Source organism: Copadichromis virginalis, linkage group LG12 (genome assembly GCF_057382275.1).
Source record: "Copadichromis virginalis isolate Kocher_CV1m ecotype Utaka linkage group LG12, C_Virginalis_male_GT1.1, whole genome shotgun sequence".
Taxonomy (NCBI): Eukaryota; Metazoa; Chordata; class Actinopteri; order Cichliformes; family Cichlidae; genus Copadichromis; species Copadichromis virginalis.
In genome coordinates, this window is record NC_140629.1 from 1,719,111 (window position 1) to 1,738,585 (window position 19,475).

Below are 19,475 nucleotides of genomic sequence, written 5' to 3' on the forward strand. Positions count from 1 at the left end.
TAAACACAGACACACTTTCTCTTTTCATGTAAGGCTGCTAATCTACCAGCAGCTCAGCCATTTAGGTGCAGCACAGGACCTCTCAACCTGAAGAGCAGCATGCTGCGAGGCAATAGGGAGGGTTGCTGGGGGATTGAGTGTGTGTGTGTGTGTTAATGTGGGGAGGGGGTCTAATAGCTGAACAGCTGCTTGTGGAAAAGACTCGCACACACATGTAGCTTCACACAAACACACACATTGGCCCATATGGCAAAGGGCCAGATAACAAAACCTCAGCCATGGTCACAGTAGGTGCTGACTGATCTGCTTTTAGGGGTCCACTCACCAAAGGATTAAGAGCATGCTGTTTATGTTTTTGTTTTTTAGCACAGAGTAACATAAAAGATAACTTTAAGCCTTCTCAGAGGCTAAAAAGTTGATTATGTCCTGAACAAGCAACAGCAGTTATTCCACGAGCAGTGGTACTCACTGATATAACTGATATTTATTATGGCACAGATATAAATCACACAATTTGATACAAAAACAGTCTATCTTGTCATAAACAAGCCCAAAGATCAATGTTTCGTAGCTAAAGCCATTTTCACACACATGCTGAATGGTGGGGCATGAAACCTCCTGCTGTAATTATCCCATTCGCTTCAGCCGGCGATGCTGCCGTGAGCAGGAGGCAGCACTCTCACTTGCTCTGCGAGTTCTCTGAACAATTAGGCGCTGTGTTCCCACGTGGGCTCAGCAGTCTGCACTGGCTGACATTATCACACAGATCTTTCTATTAGGGTGCCGAGGTTAAAGGGCATTTATTTCAGCTAAGTCACATATTTGTGTTTTCACATACAGCTCCATTGTGTAAAGGCTAGAAAAGTCCAGATGGGTTTATGAAAGCTGATTAGATCGGTCCCTGGCACTGTGCTGTTTTTACACTCGGCTGTATTTGTTGCGTTCGCTGCTTTGTAGAGACGGTGGGAAGGAAAAACCCAGGCTTGGTGAGGGGCGATCATCTGCCGTCAGTCTGGGACTGATGACACATTTGAACCACAGTTCAGAACCAAAGCAGACGCAAACCTCTACAGTCTGAGTCCATGCCACTAGAAAATCTGGAGAATACAGCTGTAGCGCAGGTTCTCCTGTGGAAGACTCATTTCCTTCCAGTTTATGTGTCAGTTAAAAACGACCTTGAACAATGGCACATGGATGGAACTAGTCTTATTAAAATGAATATCCTCCCTCATATCGTGTGCCCTCTGCTTCTTTTATACTCGCCAAAGAAGACGATTCAGAAAATGTCCATTCAAATTAATGTTATTTACACAGCACCAAATCACAACAACCTCAAGGTGCTTCATACTGTAAGGAAAAGACTCTACAATAACAGAGAGAAATCCCAACATTTAGACATCTCCCTATGAACAAACCCTCGGCAACAGCGGGAAGGAAAAACTCCCTTTTAACAGGAAGAAACCTGCAGCAGAACCAGGCTCAGGGAGGGGCGGGGCCATCTGCTGCGACCAGCTGAGGGTGAAAAGGCTTTAAATGCATCTGGTATGGCAGTAAAGTTGGACTTGTGCAGCTACATACAGACATGGGTGGGCTTTCCACGTCTGAGTTACTTTCTTACAACGAGGCTTCTGCTAGCTAGTTTAGGTTTGGCTACATAAGGAGACATGTTTCCCACAGTCTGGTCACTTGTCCTGTAATAAAGCAAAACTCTTTCTTATACAGCAGCATTAAATTAACCCATTGTCCGAAATCCTGACTTTCCTGCTGGTATTCAAGTCAAGTCAAGTTTATTTATAAAGCACATTTAAAAACAACCGAGGCTGACCAAAGTGCTGTACAATAAAATACAAATATAAAATACAATAAAACACAAGTACATAAAACACCTCACTGATAAAACAATAAATTAAAACAATAAGTTAAGCCTTGCTAAAAGCCAATGAGAAGAGGTGAGTTTTAAGAGCAGTTTTAAAAGTTCCAAGGCTTGTGGAGAATCTGATGTGAGGAGGTAAACTGTTCCACAGTCTGGGTGCAGCCACAGCAAAAGCCCTCTCTCCCCTAGTCTTTAGTCTGTACCTGGGAACATCTAAAAGCATCAGGTCTGCTGACCTCAAAGATCTCCTGGGGCGGTAAATGCTAAGAAGCTCTGCCAGGTAAGGAGGTGCAGTACCGTTAAGAACCTTAAAAACCAACAGTAAAATTTTAAAATCAATCCTGTATTGTCTCATCTGTGTCCTCTTCATGGTGGGGTTTATATACTCATATACATCATGATGTCTTTGATGTTTTCTCATCCAGGTTTATCTTGCTCGCCAAACTGGGAGACACTTTATTCTATTTTATTCTATGTCTGTGAAGGTTCTCAGTCATCCAGGTCATCGTAGTCAAAGGAGCTTGCAAAGAAAAGCGTCTGGACTTCTTTAAGTTGCTTGAAGACGTTTCACCTCTCATCCGAGAAGCTTCTTCAGTTCTAAGGTCAAATGGTGGAGAGTCCCAGATTTAAACCCAGTGGGAGTTTCCCCCCACAGAGGGACAAAAGGACCCCTGATGATCCTCTAATCACATGAGCCAAGGTGTGAAACTGGGTGTGGGTCCCAATCAGCCAGAGTTTCGGGTGAGCTCATTGTGAAACCTGGCCCCACCTTATCATGTGAATTCCTGAGGTCAGATGGCCCAGGATGTGAGTGGGCGTTAAGGCTTCTGGGAAGGGATCTCAAAACTATTTTATTCTACTTTTCTACTCCCTTCTCTGTTCCTCTGATCCATATGAGCTGCCAATATTGCTCATAAGTGGGAAAGGATGTAGGCACAGGATAACTTAGGGAGGGGAGCTATAACCTGGATCAAACCTACTTTTCCGTGCAATAGACTGAGGAGAGTATGAGATTGTTCCCACTGCCCTGTTGTTCTGTGATGTCTCGTCCTCTCTCTCCTCTCTGATCTGCTTTCACTGCTTCTCAGAGTGTGAATATAATTCCAGGTCCTGGACATTTGTTTTCGAAAGAACCTGGAGGAATATTTCAGAAAACATTTAAAGGAAAGTGTCTTTTACACAACTGGATCAAAGCTTCTGATACCTTTTGGTCCCAGGAACACTTCATGAAAGCCTACATGTGACTATGAAAGCAAACAATGAGCTAACTGTAGTCACACTCCAGACTGTCTCCATTCAGTAACATCCCAGAATCTGTGATTCTTACTGGTTACGTGTGACAGACGGCCAGATATGATTGTTCATCATCATTAATACAATCATCAATAAAACGGCAATTATTAGACTGTTTTTTATTTATTGATGTGGAGTTGCTGACAGTATATTAGAAGTGTCATGAGTGGAGTGGGAGGGAGCTGGTTGTTGTTGGTATATAAAACTGTGCATTAAAATGTTTGATGTTTTTGTTTAGACGTCATGTGTTTCTTCTTGTAGGATCACACCAAAGTCAGATAATATCTACACCTGTACACGGGGTTTGCTGTGAGTGCGTTACACATTTGCAGGGATCTGATCTCATTTCCTCTCAGCTGATTTTGATTGGCAGTGATGGATGAAAAGTTTTAAATTATTTTAGCTGTGGATCATCTCTGAACTTCTAGTAAAGATAATGTGGGGCTTTTCCATAAAGTCCCTAAGGTGATCTACTGGATTTAGGACCGGTGATGGTATCAGTTCCTTCACCCTCCAGGATCTACCTGCACATGAGGGGGGAGCCATGATCCTCTGCACCAGCATACAGACTGACAGGTCCAAGGATTTCATCCAGATACCTACTGACAGTCAGGCTGTTATTGCCCAGCCTGTACGTGTCTGTGCATCGCTCCATAAATATGCAGATCATCACCTTCTTACATCTGTCACATGTGCTCAGACTGAGCTTGCTCTCATCTGTAGAAACCACAGGGCCCAGTGATGGACCTCTCGGCTCTGGTATTCTGTGGCAGGCACCAATCAGGCTCTGAGGTGACAGGTGTTCGGCACAGGGTCTGTTTGGTCAGAGACATTGTGTGACAGCAGCGGGCTGCTGAAGGTCATTTTGTAGCTGCGGCTCCTCCTTGCACAAAGCACCGTCCCTGCTAATGGGTTATGGACCTTCTAGAGCCCGTCCAGCTCTCCTGCAGTAACTGGGAGCTCCTCACGAGACTGTTCTGGGAGACACAGCAAACCCGATGATGGCGTGTTTTGTTGTGCCATCGTCAGCCATCTCTATGCTTGTAATTTGAAAGAAAACACAATGTTCTGCTAATGAAGCGAAGGACGTAGGGGACGTTTTGGCCCTTTGATGTTATTACCACTCTCAAAATCTTTTTTGTGCAACCAAAATTGTTTTCCACACGCGTGACAAAATGCATGACAGGGACTGACTGTGATAGCTGTTTTACCCAGTGTAAGCCTCGATGTCATCCACAGAGAAATCAGAGATGTTCCTCAGATTAATAACAACCTGTCAGTGTGACCAGATGGTGGATTTATGAGATAGAGGCAGAACAGAGAAGTCGCCTGTGGGCAAGAGAGCACTGGGAGTCGATTTTGTACAGAGATTAGTCCTGGACAAAGACCAGCAACCGAGAGCAGTGTGTCCCACTGCTGCCTCAGTTGTGACAGGCAGATTTCTCCTGTGATTAATCACTCCTTGTTAGCTGCATGAAAGCCCTGACAGACAGGCTTGGTACAGAAAACTCTTAATAGATTCTGCCTGTAATAAGAGCTACAGCACCAGACTGCTGCTCAGGTTTTCAGACTAGGCTTTCTGAGGCCAGCAGACTGGATAAGCAACCAACACCTTTAAAAATAAAGAAGCTTTTTTGCTGTTTGTTTTGTCTTGCCTGAAGCATAATGACAGACCAAATATCACCGCGCTGGCAGAAAGACTGGGACGTCTAAAAACTGCAAACCCCACGTGAACAACTGTCCAGCATCGTTGTTTATTCTGTTTACAGTGTCGGTGCTTCTCAGCTCATGGAATTTTCTACTGATTATATGCAACTATGTATCTATTATGTTTGTTATATTTCTGTCATTACATACTGAAAACAGCACACACTGAATGCTGGGACTCCTCGTCTGACAGGAGCAGCGTTTGAAAGACCTCACAGCGTCCCGACAAAGAGACACACTGGGTTTAATACTGTAACAGTGTCAGTCTTTCATAAGCTTTCTGCCAAATGAATCACACTTTAGCTGCTGCTGTGTGCTTCACCTTCATTTTAATTGTATTTTCAATCACAAAACACTGATGATAGATAGATACAGACATATACTAGAGGTGGGAATCATCAAACATCCCACGATACGATATTATCACAATACTTAACGCACGATACGATATTATTGCAATTTTTAAAAATATTTTGCGATATTCAGATTCTGTACATAAAGGTAAACTTTATCAATATTCATTTTATCTAATATCAAAGTCTCACACTCAGTCTTTCTCTCATTTCAGTTTTATTGTTGACAAACTGAACGGTTTGTATTACAGTCTAGTCCAACTGAACTGAATGCAACCATCTGGTGCAATTACAGCTATTCTGAACTATGCAATTTATGAAAACTATGCAGCCCATTCAGCAACTGAAGAATTTGAAAGTAAATTAAAACAAAATATAATTTTACATTAAATAAAAAAAGTTTTAAACTTAATTAAAATAAAACGTGTCTTAAATTAAAATAAGTAAACTGTCATGTTTATTGCTGCCAAAAAACATGTTAAACACATTTGGACAGTGAAGGAATGTCAGGATTCTTGCTCAGAAAAAGGATCAACATGCTCTGAAGTCAGAGCACAAAACCCTTTTTTGTAACAAAATATCGATTTCTGCCGTCCCTGTATCGATACATTATTAGCAAACAAAATATCACGATGCTACACAGTATCGATTTTTCCCCCACCCCTAGCATATACCCACCCTGTGTGTGTCCTCCAGTCACAACAGGTAAATACGTCTTTATTTCAGACCTTTTCACATCATCCAGTTGTTCAGTTGTTCCTTCAGACCTGATACTTTGAACCTATTTTCTCATTTCTGATGCTGCTATACTTTTCCCAGCCACTGGAGGCTGCCTCTCAGTGTACATGGGCCCAGCTTACATGTGTTGGAGAGTCTTCGGGGCCCTTGGCACGGCCTGCAGCCTGTTTGGTGCTTAGAGCCTGTTCCTGTGCTGTCCTTTACACCAACCTTTTTCTTGATGTCAGCCACCAACTGTTTTTGTCGATGGTACGTCCCATGGAAAGGGTTGGTGGTCCGTGTAGTTCCTCTTCCTGTTCCTTATCACGTCTGTAAGCTGAGTCATTACTGGCTCAGCTGCAGCCTCCCTTAGTTGTGAATGCCTCGTGTTTTATCCAGGCCTGTGGCACTAACGCGCACTAATTACTCATCGTCACCCTTCCCGTTTTCTGAATGACATCACAGCGTCCTCGCTGTAGATCCTAGTCTCTCTCACTGCATGTATACAGCTTCATGTCATCCATGTAGAGGAGGTGGCTGATGGGAACTCCACTCCTGAATTATATCTGTATCCAGTCTTAGTGATGAGTTGGCCTGGGTGCTTGAGGCGTATGCAGAACAGCAGCTGGGACTTTATGTTCCACATGTGATGGTGACTTCTGTAACTGCCTTGGGGTTGTTGTCGTCCACAGTCCACAGTTCACTAGCTGGGCCCACGTCCTCATTTTAGGATTGGCAGCGTTTTAGTAGGTAAAGATGATGCTTGGACATTAATTGAGCTGCGGTTTGGGGAAGGCCTCGAAGGGGACTGGCGACGGCTCCCGGGCCTGGCAGATCCCCGTGTTATAAATAGGAGTGAAGAAGTTAAAGAACTGAGAACAAGGAGGGAGGGAGGGCACGTAAACGAGAATGAACAGTTTGCAGAACTGGGGGAACCTATATAGATGACAACAGGAAGGAGCGTGTTTGGAGGCGTGGTCCCGCTCCTGAAATTCGGATTCATAACCTCCAATAGATGTTATTAGCAGACACAGTGCCAAACACATGACCAACAGACCGTACGAAAGAATGTTTTGCATCAGGCTTCATTCATGAGCATCCCAGTAATAACCACAGCAGCAGGATTATTAAAGACCAATGGACTGTTGGAGCAGAGGACGGCAGTGGGTAGTGGCACTCAAAGGCCAACTGCTAGAATAAATCCTTCTGGGAGCAGGGGTACCACCCCCGACGTCATGACATCTGTGAGTGTCGCTTTGGACACATGAGTCAAACATCAGTGAGGTGGAACAGCTCACTGTTACTGAGGCAAAAACACAGCGAACAAAGAGGATTTGAATGCTCAAATAATAAATGCAAAAGCAGCTGGATTTCTCCAGGACAGTCAGACAGAAACGTCCTCGTCTTTAACTCGACTGTCCAACATTTAACCAAAAGCCAACTTCGGTGTGGGCACAGTTCTAGAAGTGTCTCCGTGTGGGATCAATAATGGCGTTCACTCAGCTGGAAAATTCATTCATGTCACATGGAGACAGGATTTTAGACCGGCTCAACTAACTTGTCATTTCAGTTTAATCTTAATCTTCAGACACTGGTGAACACCAGTCGCATATGCTCCTTTATTTTATTTACATTTCATTTTAGCAGGTATGCTTCAGTATGTGATCAGTTTGAATGTGGTTAAATCCATTTGAATATTAAATATACAAATCTTATAGGATTCCCAGTTCAACTGCATTTGTGTCAAATAATCACTTTTACATTATATTTAAAATCGATGTGCTGTGTACAAATATTGGAGCACAGCGGTTAGACACCTTTAGAAACCAACTGACATTATGTACTTTGCTTTTTGCATGTTGCTTCTGGTATTTATTCCAACATTAAACTGTACACACATGCTCTGTGTGCATATTTCACGTATTATTTATTATCAAAATTATTCTTCAAGGACCCAAATGTTGCTACGCGTCAATTATCACCATTGAATCAGTGACAGAGGTTTCTTTCAGCCTACAGCACTGTTTGCTAGTCATGTTTACAAGTGATAATAGTGAAACCTTGATGTGTGCTTTCAGAGTCAGATCCAGTAAATCACAGCTGACCTTTATGTTTACCTGTGTTTTAGCTGCTTTTAGTAAAGTGCTATAGTAGAAGAAGCACTGCGACTCTGCTGCTCAGGACTGAAGCTTTCTGGAAGCTGTCCAACCAACCAGCTTCTTAATGTTTAAAAAACAACAACCTAATTAGTTAAATGAACCTTCAGCTTCATTTAAAGACTCGTACGTGTTCGTCCCAGTTTCAAGTCTTTAAAGCAGACACAGTTCATTTGAGCTGTGAACAATAGATCAGCCTGTGTTTTAGAGTCAAAGGACATTTAAATAATATTGTCTGCAGCTTGTTTGTCGTGTGTCACAAATGCAGATTTAATTACACTCTGTAAATATGAAGCTGTTATTCTTCGTGACACTGGTTGCTGAGAAAATAAAAAGGAAACAAGTACAAAACAAAAAACCCAGAATTTAAAAATATTAGAGAAACTAATTGTTATGTATAGCTGTGTGTGTGTGTGTGTGTTCCAGTCATTACCACAGAAGCTGCTGCATTTCATCTTCTTCCTACATGGAGAAAATTCAAGAGAGATGCCTCCGAGGGAAATGTTTGAAATCCACTCAAACATCCTCCAGTGCATTAGACGAGAAACATGTGGCAACCATTTCTTTTCTCTCACACGCAGGGCTACAGCACACCCCAGGCATGGGGCGCTACTGCCCCCTGTCGCTTAAATGTGTTAGTGCAGCATTGCCTGCAAAGGTGAGCAATTTGCTGATGAACAAACAGCATGAACATAAACTGCAGCCTCCCTGTGTACGCGTGCACTCGCTTTCTCTAATTACTGTTTATTAGTTTTCTTGCCTGAAAACATCAACAGCAGGATATGCCAAGGAAGGTACTGACCAATCACAAACAACCTGGAAGTCCATTAAAAGAATAACCAACAGAGCATGCGTGTGTGTGTGTGTGTGCGTGTGTGTGTGCGTGTGTGCGCGCGTGCGTGTGCGTGCGTGTGTGTGCGTGCGTGTGTGTGTGCGTCTGTGCGTGCGTGTGTGTGTCTGTGTGTGCGTGCGCGTGTGTGCGTGCGCGTGTGTGTCTGTGCGTGCGTGTGTGTGCGTGCGCGCGCGTGTGTGTCTGTGCGTGCGTGCGTGCGCGTGCGTGTGTGCGTGTGTGTGGGAGAGATTATCGACTTTAGCTCAATTAAATAATCTCATCCAGATGTTCATAACAACACATCATGACTGCATACATGTCGGCTTTTACTGATGTTGTTTGTTTTATCGATGTTGTTCATAACAACAGTTTAACAACACTAAGTTACGTGAATCCGTGACAGACAAGCACAAACATCTCTGCTGTATGTACAGAGTGTATGCACACACACACCATCAGCACATACACTACAGGTCATGTTCTCGTGTTGTTCCCCCGTCACTGAGGTTACACCTTGGCTGGTTCTGTGGAGAACAGCTGGTTTATTCTCTCCCTGCCTCCTCCAGCAGCTGACCGAGGCTGTGGCTCTTTGGCCTCAGGTGTGGACAGCTTACAGCTGCCCTCATCTTGGCCTCTAGCCTCCTTCTCCATGGAGGCTACTGCTCATCTTGTAGCATCTCCCTGGTCACTGCTGCCGTGCTGTAGATCAGCTGGTTGGTTCAGTGATGGTCGCAGTAGATATTGTCCATAATACTGCGTTCACATCTCCCAGCAGACATTAAGTGGGTACCCAGTGTGGTACCAATCTTGTGTGGGGGTTACGACATCTCCCCCCTGACCTTTTGTCCTGGCTCCCCCTGCTGTAGTCTGTGTTGCTTAATTCAGACAAAGTCTGGATAATAATAAATAATAAATAACCTCGGGGTTAGCTTATTTGTCTGTCAGGAGGGAAGTTTATGTACTTTTCTAAGGATAACATCATCAACAAAATACACCAGAAACAAATCCTGTAAAAGTAGAGATTATTTCACAAAAAAAGAGAAACAAATACAACTAATGTAACCAGAACATGCATGACTGTCTAATGTAACAGATCGTTAGTATACTAAAGATTAGTATAATGTGAATATGACTATAATATTAAAATAATGAATATTAGTATAATATTCATCTGTTTCTATAGCAGCAGCAGTCAGCAGTATGTATGGGGGTTCAGAGAGGGGGGGTCTTTTGGTAGACACACCCTCACCTCATTCATCCGTTTGCAGAGAGGTCAGGACTCGGTGGAACTGTTTTATTTACTGGACCTCTCTGCTGTTCCTATTGATTTATTAATCACTCCAGCAATGAACTAACAGTTACTGACCTTTCATAGTCCCTGGTTACCCCCCCCCCCCCCCACCCACCCCAGCCCAAACCAGCTGAATCGATCATTTAATGGAGCATCAAGGCCACACAGATTATATGTCAGCGTTTTGTCATGCTTGCCCCATATCCAGATTGGTCAATACACTGACCTTCGCTAAGAAGTGCGTAAACAACAACAGGCAGGGACGAATTCCATCATAACCTTTTAGGCCTATTTAGACTGTGGGCTAATAGGTGGTGGGGGTGGGGGGGTTACTCAGATATACTCCTGTATCTGTGATGGTCACAATTACAATACAGTCAGATTGCATTTGAAACAGGAAGTCAGCATACTTCCTGAGATCATGGCCCAGTTTCATACACATCACAGTTGTTAAGGCAGAGATATTAGATACTACAGCATATGCAGTTTGCTTATATACACAGAAAAGGAGCAAACAGATGGTAAATACAGACTTATTTCTTATATTTGCTGAATTTCTAATAATTTAAAGGCTTCAGGATTTTTGTCCTTAAAAACATCAACTCCACATCACAGCTTGCGTGACATGAACAGTCTAATGTAAGGTGGTAACCCCAGCTCACTGTACCCTAAAAGAGTAAAGCAGGCCAGCTGGAGCTCACTGTGCACCACAATAGCTGCTTTGACGTTGTGGAGGATGCAATATTGTCCTGATTACTGCAGGCATGAATGCAACTGGATGAGCAAGAAAAAGAGGGAGGCCTGGAAACAAAACAACAATGTGGCTTCATCGTAGCCCAAGAACACCACGCTGGCCCCATCAGCTGGCCAGTGTCAGAAAGCACCGGCTTTCTCAATGGATGTCAGTCACTGCACCACTAATAGCAGATGACATGGAACATAATGCACCAACTAGGAGAAGGAGTAATGGCTCATGAATTCAGCAGCCCTGAAGCAGGGATCTGTCAAAACTCAGCAGTGCATTGTGGGTTAATGTGTTTCATACACCTCCCCTCACCCTTCAGCCATCGCAGTACGCCGCTCATGCGTGTGCATGCGAGCAAACGCGTCTGTATGTAATGCCATGTCCCACCATGTCGCGGCTGCAGCCCGTCTGTGTATCCAGCCATGCTAAAACCATTTTCTTTTTAATTAATCACGCCAATAATACGAAGCAGCTTTGGTCAGAGTCCAGCTGCGAGGCTTAAGCGCCAATCAATGGTGCAGTTTTGAAAGCCCAGGGAGTGTCAATATTTTACAAAGTGCAAAACATGAAAGTCCTGGAGGCTCGGGGTGCCCCACATACAGTGCCCTGGGGATGCAGGCGGCCCATAAAGCTCCTGACTGCATCTCTGCTTTTGTTCCCGTGCAGAGGAGGGCAGGAGGCTGGCTCTGCGACCCACAGCCACGGCCTGTCAGTACGGGAAAGTTCATTGCTCACAAATACACGACAAAAGTCATTTTAATCCAGGAATCCACCTCCAGAATGGGGCATCTGGGATGTTAGATTCAGAAGGATTAGCAACATGTTTAAATGCAGCCACGACCTTCGATCCATGAGTCTATTAAAAATGTGGACGTGTGGAGAAACACTCATAGTTTCAGTCACATCACAAATATGGGCCCAGTGCAACAGGACCCACGTCAGTAACTGTTACTGCAATAATTCTGTATACTTGATAATATGATGAACTAATACTTACTTTAAAATGTAAAAGTAACGTGTTCGCGTGTTTATATGTGTAAAATCGTATCATACAACTGACTGTCCCAAAAATCTGAACAGAACGAGGAAAAAGGCTTTTAGATGCGCTGTTTCCTGGACAGTGTTACTGTGGGGGAGTTTAAGTCCACCGTAAAGGAACGAGGAAGAACTCTGTTAGTCAGCGTGGATGTTTCTGTTAATGATCTGTTATTGTGTCACATGTTTGTGCAGAGTAGTTATGTGGTGCAAGTGTGTTTGAGCTTTGCTGCCATGATGTCAGGTCTCGGTTAGAAATGAGATTCTTACCTGAAGGACCAATGAAAGAATTTTAAAAAATGAACTTGGTTCATTTCAAAGGGAAACGTTGTCAGTGTGCAGCAGATGGTTCAGTGGAGGATAAAATGAAGTGACATGATCATTTTCACAGTTGTTTTTTAAACAGGGTGTTTTTGTTTTGTCCTGGATGTTTTCAGTTACAAATAAATGAATAAATAGAAATAATAATGACTAAATGTTGCAACATGCTGATTTCCTTTCACTTAGAAGTTGTCATTTTACAGCGTGTTTGTTCCATAGCATTACCTCCTATTGCAATTCAGTTCTCATTCCATTTATTTGGTTGCTGTCAGTCCAATTCCCAGAATGCCTGCAATCAGTGATGCTGAGCGCTCCAAGGCTGTGGGCCAGCCTGTGTGGAAAGCTTGGCCATTATCTGAAGCTAATGGGGCAGACACAGGAGGTGGAAATGACACAGTACAGAGTTCAGATGCTAGCTATCACTTCAGGAAGTAGTCACAGGCTGATTAAAGAATCCAGTCACTGGTGTCACTGGTGAACTGTGATGACTGACATTTGTCTTATTGGCTTCATTTGCTGAAGCAGCAGCTGGAACTTCGAGCAAAGAGTCAAGAAAAACATTTATTTTATTGATTTACTTTGTACACAAACAAGATGTGCTGTGAACGTCTCAGAGAGACACACACATGCATATATTTATACATATAACATCTTTTGCACGAGGTTCGTATCAGAGTTTTAACCCCTGAAAGCTCTTTTTTTGTACTTCTCTGATTCTTTCTCTGTTCAAATCATTTTAATACAGATTTGGAGATTACAGGTTTCACTGCTCGCTCTCCAATCCTTCAAAGTTTTACTTTAACAGTAATTAATTTCAAAGCTGAAAATCACTCCACCGCGCTCTTTGTGAAGACATGTATACTTCATACAAATGTAAAAACAGTCAACTTCACATGTTTCAATGGTTAAAATCCACAAAGTCAGTTTGCACTGGTGTATACTGAACTATGTGCAAGTCGTTATCAGCAAAAATGAGGAATCAGTGAAGCAGTTTGAGAAATGCAGGGCTGTAACTCGTCTTTCCTTTGGTGTAAATATAAATGTAAAAACCAATGAAACGGGCAGAGTCAGCTGTTATTCGGGTGTAGTGACGGGTACCTCAAAGTATGTGGCACCTTGATGAGGAACTAAACGACATGTTCATGCTGTCAGGAACAAACATCTGTGGTTGAGTATCACATGGTTCACTTATCATTTTTGGAAACTATAATAAAAACATTTTGACTGTTTTTAGTTTGAAATCCACCATAAACGATCGTCTCTTTGCATTAAATTAAACTGTAATGTCGATATCTCAGGGTTACAGTACTGATATTTTGTAAAGATGAACAGAGATGTCAATAACACAGTGTTAGCTCAGTGACACAAAGCTGGAAGCTGCAGGTACCACAGCCATGAACGCACAGACGCACACACAAACACTGCCCTCTGCTGGTTACTTCCTGAGCTGCAGTTTCAGGTTAAACGACAGATGTCATCTTCCAGCTTAAAAACAAACCTGTCCTTCACCTGAACAGCTGATCCAGCAACCCAAACACGTGTTTTCGATTGTAGGAATCAGCCAAAGTCCAGATCATAATCGAGTTTTCATGTATGTTCATTTTCCTTGTTTGTTCTCAGTGCTTTAACCTACACTGGTCAGGTTTGAACCACCTGCCTCATATTGTGTTGGTGCCTCTCTGTAGCTGCCTGTCCTGTCGAGGCATGGACTCGATCCCTGATCTGTAGCTCGACTGGATCGGGACGTGGGGACTTTGGAAGCCAAGCCAACACTCAAGCTTGTTGATACATGGTCTGTACAACAATGCTTAAGTAGGTGGTGAGTGTCAAAATAACATCATAGCAGGACCCAGTGTTTCCCAGCTGACCTTTGTGTGTGAGCAGAGGAGAAGCCACAGCATGCTTTAGAATCTGCACAGATGCAACGTGGACAACAGTACAAGAATAATAATAATAATAATAATAATAATAATAATAATAATAATAATAATGATTGCATTTATATGCCGCTTTTCGAGGTCCCTTAAAGCGCTGTACAATTCCACTATTCATTCACTCTCACATTCACCTACCAGCAGGCGGCAGGTGAAGTGTCTCGCCCAAGGACACAACGACCGAGACTGTCCGAGCCGGGGCTCAAACCGGCAACCTTCCGGTTACAAGACGAACTGCCAACTCTTGAGCCACGATGGCCCCAGAGCCTACGTGTCACACCTACAGCAGCTGCATACACTCCTGCATGTTGTTCATATGCATGCCAGGAGAGCTCACGCGTCACTGACACAGCAACGCTTACACAGTGGGCATCGCAGCACTCGCTGAACCTGCTCTGTAACTTCCTGCATGCTGTCATTTCATGACTGTGTGGTTCCACTTTCACTCTGCAATTACACAACTCACAGCTGATTAGAGACCATTTAGGAGGAAGAAATTTTTGATCATGGATCAAACCTTACAGTATCACCCTCAAATTCAGTGAGAAAGACTCTAGGATGAAATATAAAGGCAGAGGGCGTGGCTAAGATCTGGAATTAAACACCTGAATTCAAAGGCAACGAGGTAGCCCAGTACTTTTGTCTATCTCAGCTCTATGAGGCTGACTGCATAACAGGCAGGTTGATAATCAGACGGCCTGCCTGGCTGGGATGGCAGAGCTTTGCTTAGGAGACATTAACGCCACTCTGGGCCGTCGCTAGCCTTGGTTTCAAATGCTTGCAAAGAGCTGATGTTGTGTTATGTGTTGTGTAAGCAATTGATTTTACAGACTAAGATAAAATTATAATATTGGATGAACATGCAATGCAACATATAATGCATCTCCAGCCATGATAGGACTGGGGTATACTCTGGACAGGTCACAAATGAACCTGTCACAGTTTGGGACTTCAGAGTAAAGCCCGAGTGCTCAGACAGAACCCTCAGTGTATTTCCTCATGTGGGGAGATCAGGACGATAACTGGCTGCAGCTCCTGTAATTAGCCAGTACCTTACTGCTAGTCTTTGATGAGCCTCACACACCCTCTGATTCTGTCCTGGACTCAGAGAGCTGTGGTGGACTGTGGAGTTTGCACTCTGATGACACTTCAACCTCAGGTTCTGATGTCTCAGATGTTTTCTGAGACTGGCTCTGGTTCTCCAGTGGAGCTTGGGGTTGCTTCTGTTGAATCCTGGGTTCTGGTGGGTCCTGCAGCTGGCAACTGGAACCCATATGCAACTGTCTCTGCAGCTCCTCAGCGCTGTGGGCTAGCATGATGCTCACCTTCCTCTGGTGGGCCAGGGCCTCCTCCTTGTCGTTCAGCTACACCAGAAAACACAGTATTAAAAGTCAAATAACATTTGTTACAAAGGCCCACCCACAGAGCTTGTTGCACATCACTTTGTTGCAGACGGTTGGTCACTAGTGGACTTCTTTCGTTGTCAGGTTACAGACGAGCATTTGTATTTAAATTTTCGGAGTTTTTCTATAAATTAACATTTCTTGATGAAACCGTTCTATCACAGAGAAATATTTTTGCAGAAGAAGCTGAGCAGCGGTGGGGCCTCGATCTCTTTCAAGATCTTAGACGAGATACTAACCAAGTCCAGCAGCTTGTAGAGAGTCTCTAAATGTTCATCAGGCATCTTCATCTCCAGACCAGAGGGGAGCAATGCCTTCAGCCTCTTACTTACACTTATTAAAGGACTCTTGTTGGCACCTGTAGACAAAACAGATTGAGAAGCATTTGTAACATGATTTGTTTACATCGTTTTCACTGTCGCAGTGCAAACGTTCCCGTGCCAGCTTCCTTTAGCTTTGATGTCCGAACAGACAAATGAAGACAAGTGAGCGTAATGTCCACCGTCCTCTGCATAATTACTATCACTTAAAACAAACTGCTTCCATCAGTGACTGTGTCTGATTTGTCCAAAGTTATTCCACGGAAAAAATCGACATTTATTTTGAACGGAGGTCAAATTTGCGTGGCTTCAATACACAAGTTAGTTTTTGCTTTGCCACGAGAGGCGCATCAGTGGCAGCTTCTGTTCTGAGCTTTTTAGGGGGTTTCAGTGTTTGTCTTTGTACTTCTTTAGTACCTTGTTAAGTATTTGTGCACTATTTTTATTTTTTCACCTAAAATAATAAATCAAGTCCATGTGTATCTTTAGTTATTGCAGCTGATTCTGTGTGGGTCGGGGGAGAGTCGTTTCTCTGACCAGCTGTGTGAACACCTAATAATTGTGAGCTTTTTGTTATGCACAAAAACAACATTGTTTTCTTTTATTTATGGAGCATTATTATTTAATAAATGCTCATAATTTATTTTTGAGAAAATGTTATGTACATCTGCTCTATGTTAATAAAAGTGTGACATCTGGGACACAGCTTTGACTAAGAACTCTCTTTTTGTTCTTACTTTATGGCTTTAAAAAAAATATATCGAGATATATCTTATATCGCCATCCAGCTAAAAAATATCGAGATATGAATTTTGGGTCATATCGCCCAGCCCTAGTCTCAGGCATCTACTGATCAGAAGGTTGGTGGTTCGATTCCTGGCTTCCCCTAGTCTGCATGCCAAATATCCTTGGGCAAGATACTAACCCCAAAGTGCTCTCCGATGCATCCATCGGAGGATGAATGCGTGTGAATGTTAGTTGGTGTGTGAGTGGGTGAATGCACAAGTTGTGTAAAATTCTTAGTGCTCAGAAGAGTAGAAAGGTGCTATAGAAGACCCAGAACCAGTCCAAAAGCAAACGATCCAGTTAGTGTAGGACGTTATGTTGACAGCAGACTTGCCTTCAGCTTTAGAGTGATTTGATTTCTTAATATTGGCCTCGGCTACGAGCAGGAACTCCTCACTTCGCTTCCTCAGCTGTTGTTCAAAGGCGATGCGAAAAGCATCTGCAACCATCAAGGCCTCTTCTTTCCTTAAGCGCTGAGCATCCAGCTGTAAAACATACAAACACTAACGCTTCACACCACGGTAAACATTACAGTGGACACAGATGTACCCTGAACACGGTGCACCGAGTGCAAGAGGAACTACTTAATGACTGACACTCAAGAGAAAACCTCGATAAAGACAACAGATGAAACAAAAACTGGGACGCCCCCCTTCTGAGGGGTCCTGGGGAGAATATCTTATTCAAATATATTTAAGCGAGTAAGAAGAGAAAGGAAACCAAATTCTGGAATAAGAAGAGATGACTGTTCCTAAATATTAAGGCTTCCTTTAAGTTTGAATGATAGTAGACCAATGAGGGGAGATCTAATTTTTGAAAATGTTGGACTTTGCTAAACTCCAGTAATGTCATATGTTGCCAGGTCTGCCCTCTTAAGACAGGGACGTGCTGTCCAACCACCAACCAGGAATCACAGGAATACAAAAACCTCCTTGTGTGAGTCATAATATGGTGACTGATCATGTTAATAATGTGGTTTGTATGTTGATTTATTAGGTTTGATGTATGCTAAGACTCATGACTCATCTGAGTTTAATCAGTAGCTGTTGAATGATCTTCTGTATATGTATATTAGGCAAGGCAAGTTTATTTATATAGCACAATTCAACAGCAAGGTGATTCAAAGTGCTTTACAGAGACATTAAAAAACAAAAACAATAAAAAGCATGATTTAAAATTGATTAAAAAACAGTAGATAAAATCAGTAGTTAAATGTAAGTTTTGAAATTTAAGCTTAAAGTGTGGATTTGGTGCTTTATTCAAATGCAGCTGAGAACAGGTGAGTCTTCAACCTGGATTTAAATAAACTGAGTGTTTCAGCTGATCTGAGGCTTTCTGGGAGTTTGTTCCAGATATAAGGAGCATAAAAGCTGAATGCAGCTTCTCCGTGTCTGGTTCTGACTCTGGGAACTGATAAAAGACCGGATCCAGATGACCTGAGGGATCTGGAAGGTTCATACTGGGTCAGGAGGTCACTGATGTATTTTGGTCCTAAACCATTCAGAGCTTTATAGGCCAGCATCAGAACTTTAAAGTCTATCCTCTGACGGACAGGCAGCCAGTGTAAAGACCTCAGAGCTGGACTGATGTGGTCCACTTTTTTGGTCTTAGTGAGGACTCGAGCAGCAGAGTTCTGAATGAGCTGTAGTTGTCTGACTGATTTTTTAGGTAGACCTGTAAAGATGCTGTTACAGTAATCAAGCCTACTAAAGATGAATGCATGGACTAGTTTTTCCAGGTCCTGTTGAGACATCAGATCTTTAATCCTTGAAATATTCTTGAGGTGATAGTAAGCTGATTTTGTTATTGTCTTAATGTGTTTTTCTAAGTTTAGGTCTGCATCCATCACTACACCCAAATTTCTCGCCTGGTTTGTGGTTTTTAGATGTATAGATTGAAGTTCTCTGGTGACCTGTAATCGTTTTTCTTTGGCGCCAAAGACTATTACCTCAGTTTTGTTTTTGTTTAGCTGGAGAAAATTGTGGCACAACCAGTCATTGATTTCCTCAATGCATTTACCAAGAGCCTGTACAGGGCCTCGGTCTCCTGGTGACATTGTGATATATATTTGTGTGTCATCTGCATAGCTGTGATAGTTTATTTTGTTGTTCTTTATAATCTGTGCCAGTGGGAGCATGTAGATGTTAAACAGAAGGGGTCCCAAGATGGAACCTTGGGGAACTCCACATGTGATACTTGTCTGCTCAGATGTGAAGTTACCTATTGATACAAAGTATTTCCTGTTTTCTACGTATGTTTTGAACCAGTTTAGTACAGTTCCTGAAAGACCTGTCCAGTTCTCCAGTCGTTTGAGTAATATGTTGTGGTCAACTGTATCAAATGCTGCACTGAGATCCAGTAAAACTAGGACTGACATTTTTCCACTGTCTGTATTCAGACATATGTCATTAAACACTTTGGTCAGAGCAGTTTCAGTGCTGTGGTTCTGTCTGTATTCAGACAGAACCACAGCACTGAAACTGCTCTGGATTTAACATGGATGTTAAAATCCCCAACAATAATTACACAGTCGAAATCAACACAGATCACAGACAGCAGTTCACTGAGGTCATTAAAAAAGTCTGTGCAGTATTTGGGAGGCCTGTAAACATTAAGAAACACAACTTTGGATGGGGCCTTCAGCTGTAAAGCCACATATTCAAAAGACTGAAAACTTCCAGGAGATAGCTGCTTACATTGAAATGATTC

General features: G+C 42.9%; 1 protein-coding gene across 2 annotated transcripts in view; it reads right to left on the reverse strand.

Moving 5' to 3' along the window:
• Positions 1-12,871: 12,871 nt before the first annotated feature.
• Positions 12,872-19,475, reverse strand: part of ccdc125 (coiled-coil domain containing 125) — a 31,036-nt gene continuing 24,432 nt past the window's right edge. Inside the window, exons 10-13 of one of the 2 annotated variants that reach the window (XR_014923198.1) lie at positions 17,101-17,251; positions 15,900-16,018; positions 14,396-15,621; positions 12,872-14,191 (exon numbers count right to left, since the gene is read on the reverse strand). Coding sequence is in view for 1 of the 2 variants with exons in the window: in XM_085474298.1 (XP_085330424.1) it covers positions 15,334-15,621; positions 15,900-16,018; positions 17,101-17,251 (558 nt within the window). In the remaining variant the exon portion in view is untranslated. Of the gene's footprint in view, positions 15,622-15,899; positions 16,019-17,100; positions 17,252-19,475 lie in introns of both variants that reach the window. The other variant, XM_085474298.1, reaches the window with a different exon arrangement.